General features: G+C 44.8%; 1 protein-coding gene across 1 annotated transcript; it reads left to right on the forward strand.

Annotated features, from left to right (window-relative positions):
- Positions 1 to 4,046: 4,046 nt before the first annotated feature.
- Positions 4,047 to 5,630, forward strand: LOC4348826 (GDSL esterase/lipase At5g33370). The gene is made up of 3 exons (XM_015758287.3): positions 4,047 to 4,486; positions 4,574 to 4,816; positions 4,887 to 5,630. Exons 1-3 carry the CDS (start codon positions 4,121 to 4,123, stop codon positions 5,448 to 5,450), a joined length of 1,173 nt encoding a protein of 390 aa, XP_015613773.1. The 5' UTR covers positions 4,047 to 4,120; the 3' UTR covers positions 5,451 to 5,630.

Below are 5,630 nucleotides of genomic sequence, written 5' to 3' on the forward strand. Positions count from 1 at the left end.
CTATTTTCCCGGTTTGATTTACCTCTCAACTCTTTAAATCAAACAATATTCCTTGTTTTAATTTCTGCTGTTTAAAGAGTTACTAAGTTTAATTTGTCTATAATGCCTTGTGTCATAGTTGAAATAAAAATTCAGGGACAAGTAATGACTTTTATTAATAGTAATATGCCCGTGCTTTGCAACGGGTCAGAAGGATTGGGTGAGTGAGACACATATATTTAAGGATTGGCTGGATGGATAGATTAAGGATAGAACGACACACGGTAGGATGGGTGGGTGGATAGAACGATGCATGCTGAGTAAATTCCTTGTATACCTTGAAAACTCACTCAATCCCTCCCATACCCTTGAAATCTACCAAATCCTTTCTATACCCTTAAAATTTTAATTTACTTTTCATGCCTCTGCCATTACATTTTCCTTCATTTTACTACTAATTTTGGATGCAAATGTCTTTTATGTCCTTGACGATATATGTTTGAATCTAAGCTTGAAAAACGATTGGAAATTTTGATTAAAAGCACGGTACGTGCATTTTATGAAACTAACAAGACTAGATAATTAGTGCATTAAATTTTAACATAAATTTTGAAAAAAAACAAATGTAGTAAATTGAAATTTTAATTGGACAATGGATTTTTTTTATTGTGAGCACCATAGAAAAATGAGGGGCATCCATTAAAAAAATTATCATAAACATTAGTAGCCCCTATGAATGCTCTCATTGTTTATGACTTTTTAATAAATAAATAAATACATATTTTTTTTATTATCTAAAAATAATTTGTCATTAATAATGTGTCGCACAACAAATTCGTAACTATAATAGTCTCATACGATAAACTTTTATATTTTCGATAATGTAATTCACACATTTTTATGTTTATCCATGTGGTTGGGTAAAATGATGAAATTAGATGGTCAATCAACAATCAACTAACGGAAGACTGGAAGAGACATGGAAGAGTTCAAAATCAAATTTTAGAGATATACAAGGAAGTAAGCACAACTTAGAGGAATAGTAGGGATTAGCTACAATTTCAGGGAAATAAAACGGATTTTCTCTAGGATGAAAGAACAACAAAGTTAGGAACATACCCTCTTTGTTCCAAAAATAGACCAATCCTACCTACGAACCTGGACATATATACGTCCAGGTTATGTCCAAGTTCGTAGTTAGGAATTCGTTTTTTTAGGACGGAGTAGTACATTATATTTGGTCACCAGAGGTCAGTGTTTTAGAACAACTTTTGTTCCCAATATCAGTTTCTAGAACCATAATAATCCACCGCAAGGACCACATCAACCTCGCCCCCAAATACTCCGCGTCTCCACCACCAAACAGAGCAGCTGCTAATCAATATAAATCCCACACACACGCTCCTCCTAAATCCGGCTTGACGCCGCCGCCGCCCTCGCAATTAATCAAACCGAATTCGAATCAGAGGCGCTAATCTGATCAGACACATCGTATTACTGCACCCGCCTGCCTCTCTGACCGCGACTCCCGCACCGTCGTCCGTCGCGTCGCTGTCACGACGCCCCGGCGACGCGAACGGCAAAGCGCCTGAAGAATGCTGGCAGAGAGAGATCCAGTGATTTGCGCCATTGAATGGCATGAAAAGGGAGATGGGCACATTGATGCGACGACCCTTCTCTTCTCAGTGGAGATAGACTGTCAGTGGAGTACTTAGTACTAATTAGTTTGGTCAGGGCACTGACAGTGTCTTTGTGTCACTGACTCAGCAGTGTGGTGTGTATGCACAATTTTGGTGATTGTTTCCAGTTGGGTACCGGCCAGGTGGGGTTCTGTTGTTCAGAATTTTTGGAAGAACTTATAGTTCGGAATTATTGAGAACTTCTGGAATTTGCAGCTCTTGTGATGGTTGCATGAGTTGTGTCAGTGTCAAGGAAAAAAAATCCATTATTTGTAAAATTTGAATCAATACTTCAGAATTGTTTGTGTGTGCGCGCGCGCACGCAAAACTCCATTATTTGTAAAAAAAATGACTGTTTTACAGAAGAACAGTTACTCGTATTTGTAAATGTCAAGGAAAAAATTCCATTATCTCTAAAAAGTCTGAGCCTTGCCAGTTGCTCAGCAGATTAAATTGGAACTTCACCCCATTTGTAAATTAAACATTCTTGCAACTGTCTGCTGTTTCAATTGGGTGTGTCACTGTCAACGGAAAAAAAAAACAAAAAGTAAGCTACTCGCAAGGCTCAACTGATAGTTTAGATGTCAGAATCTACAGACAACCAAACACCCAGATTATACAGGGTTAATTAGAGCTCATCCACTGCATTTACTCTGCAATCAGAAGAAGCAAATCTAAATCTAGCTCGAACCCAGGAGTGACCACTGACCAACGCTAATCAAATCTAGATGGTGTCCCATTCATAGTTGGTGAGCAGCGTCCTGTAGATCGATCATATCGATCTATCGACCGTATTGCCTTCCCTGATTAATGCTGCATCAGCACCGTGTTAATCGGTTGGCATTTTGCAAATCCCAATCGGATGGTACATTGGAGTACTGCATACATGCCGGATACTGTCCACAGCAAGGACATTCATCAATGAAGCTCCCGAGGTAGCTGTGCTGTGCTCTTTGTGATCTTGTGAGAATGTGAGTTGCAATTGGGTAGAGATTTCTTTACCTTGTCATCAGTTCAGCTAACTTTCAGTTTTAGGTACTGATCAAGTTCAGAACTAACTTTCAGGTAGGGTTCTGTACTTCGTCTTCAGTAGTAAGTTCTAAACTTTTAGGTGGGTACTGTACCTCATTTGTACTTGTTTTAAAAATATTGGTATGTTCTTCTGTTCTGATCTAGTAGTACTTGTTTTACACCAACATGCATTCCAGGATTTCCAGTTGTTTTACAAACTTGATTTCAGCTCTTAGAGCATAAATAATGGTGTGACGTTATCGTCTCAAAGAAGATGTCACGTGGTTTATTTTTCTATGATGTAGAAGAAAGAAAAAACGGAGAGAGAAACGTGCCGTTTATTGATTAACAGACAGTCTTATAGAAAACTTAATACAATACAATCATCATATATACCATTTATAGAGTTAAATCATTAATTACTAGTGTAAATCTATTATAGATAAATAAACAGACAATAAATGTATGAGTTATATTTACATCGTCTATTTATGATGTGAAAAGATTATATACACCATTACCAGCCGTCTAAACAGTATTCATACTCTTATAACCCATAATTACAGTCTGAAGATTTTATGCAGTCCAATAACCAAAGAACACTTGAAAATAACATAACAAAATATGCATGAGAAGATAGAGAAGATATGCAAAACGATGTGAGTCATTAATGTATGATTAATTAAGTATTAATCATTTCAAACTTAAAAAAAATAGATTAATATGATTTTTAAAGCAACTTTTCTATAGAAAATTTTATAAAAAATTCACCGTTTAATCTCATAGTTCGGAAAATGTGCGCACGAAAAACAATGGACTTCTCTATGGCTGTCTCAAACGCGGCCTTCGACTATAAAGATATATATATAAAACTTAATTCTCTATGGACTGATAGTCTGATACTTTGTAGTTTTTTCTTAATAAAAGCTATAATGGATCAGTTGAGCCAAACTGCCAAAGCTTACTCACCAGTCACAACAAAACTTTTACATAAACCAAGTAAGAGACCAAATTAAGATACAGTAACAGTAAGTCAGTAACACTGTTGCAATGCTACTTAAGTAGTAGTGAATCATGAAAAACAAAGCCTTGATGCTAACCATAATGATGACAATTGCCTGACAGAGAAAGACATGAAGACAGAAACCGGCAGCTTCTGATGCGGAGTAGTCCGGGAGTTGGACAGTCGAGTTAGTCCGAATCTTAATCACACACATGTAATGTTAACCTCATTCATGTGGCCATAGCTCTCATCTAAGATTGTGGCCTGATTAACTCATACTATTATTCATTCCCCTCATTCATGTCAGTCGCTGGCCCATGCCCATCCATCTGTACTTCTCCCGATCTCATGCACAGCATGAACCAGCCTATATATATATACACAACCTCCCCGAGTTCATCGATCGAACACGTTGATCTTGATCAATCAAGAAATCGTTCTAGCTAGAATGAGGTGTTCGATGGCGGCGATGGCGGTGGTAATGGCGGTGATGGCGGCGGCGGCGGCGTCGCCGGCGGAGGGCGCGAGGGCGTTCTTCGTGTTCGGCGACTCGCTGGTGGACAACGGCAATAACAACTACCTCCTGACGAGCGCGCGCGCCGACATGCCGCCGTACGGCATCGACCACCCGAGCCACCGCCCCACGGGGAGGTTCTCCAATGGCCTCAACATCCCGGACATCATCAGCGAGCACCTCGGCGCCGAGCCCACCCTCCCTTACCTCAGCCCGGACCTCCGCGGCGCCAAGCTCCTCGTCGGCGCCAACTTCGCCTCCGCCGGCGTCGGCATCCTCAACGACACCGGCATCCAATTCGTGAGTGCCACTGACTGATCACTGATCGCGCCATCGCGGTCGTTGAGATGCGTTCATGGCGTTCATGGCGGCGTTCTTGGGGTGCAGGTGAACATCGTGAGGATGAGCAGGCAGCTGCAGTACTTCGCGGAGTACCAGGAGAGGCTGCGCGCGCTGGTCGGCGCGGCGAGGGCGCGGCGGATCGTGAACGGCGCGCTCGTGCTCATCACCCTCGGCGGCAACGACTTCGTCAACAACTACTACCTCGTCCCCTTCTCCCTCCGCTCCCAGCAGTTCGCCCTCCCCGACTACGTCCGCTTCCTCATCTCCGAGTACAAGAAAATCCTCCAGGTTCGTCTTCTTCCTCTCGATCGGTTCGTCTCTGAGGTGTTCGTCCGGTGACATGGCATGGCATTGGCAGAGGCTGTACGACATGGGGGCGAGGCGGGTGCTGGTGACGGGGACGGGGCCGCTGGGGTGCGCGCCGGCGGAGCGCGCGCTGCGGGGGCGCGGCGGCGGGTGCGCGCCGCAGGTGATGCGCGCGGCGGAGCTGTTCAACCCGCAGCTGTCGCGCGCGCTGGGGGAGATGAACGCGCGCGTCGGCCGCCCGGGCGCGTTCATGGCGGCCAACTCGTTCCGCGTCCACTTCGACTTCATCAGCAACCCGGCGGCGTTCGGGTTCGCCACGGCGAGGGACGCGTGCTGCGGCCAGGGCCCCAACAACGGCCTCGGCCTCTGCACTGCCATGTCCAACCTCTGCGCCGACCGCGACGCCTACGTGTTCTGGGACGCCTACCACCCCACGGAGAAGGCCAACCGGATCATCGTCAGCCAGTTCGTCAGGGGGTCGCTCGACTACGTCTCGCCGCTCAACCTCAGCGCCGCGCTGGAGATCGACGCCGCGGAGGAGGCGGCGGCGGCGGCGGCGAGGCGCCGGCGGCAGCGCGCGGTGGCGAGGCTCGTCGGCGACAAGCCGCACGCGTAGCTAGCTTGTGTGATGTGCTGGTGTTAACCGTGTTATGGCAAGGAGAGAGACGTGTCCATGCCATGCATGTGTGGCTGTTGGGGTGGGTGCTGAGTACTCTCGCACGAGGAAATTAATTGGAAGCTGATAATAATTCCGATTTTCCTAACTAATTTCAGAAAATTTCAGATTTCTGATTTA

This window comes from Oryza sativa, chromosome 10 (assembly GCF_034140825.1).
Source record: "Oryza sativa Japonica Group chromosome 10, ASM3414082v1".
NCBI classification, from domain to species: domain Eukaryota; kingdom Viridiplantae; phylum Streptophyta; class Magnoliopsida; order Poales; family Poaceae; genus Oryza; species Oryza sativa.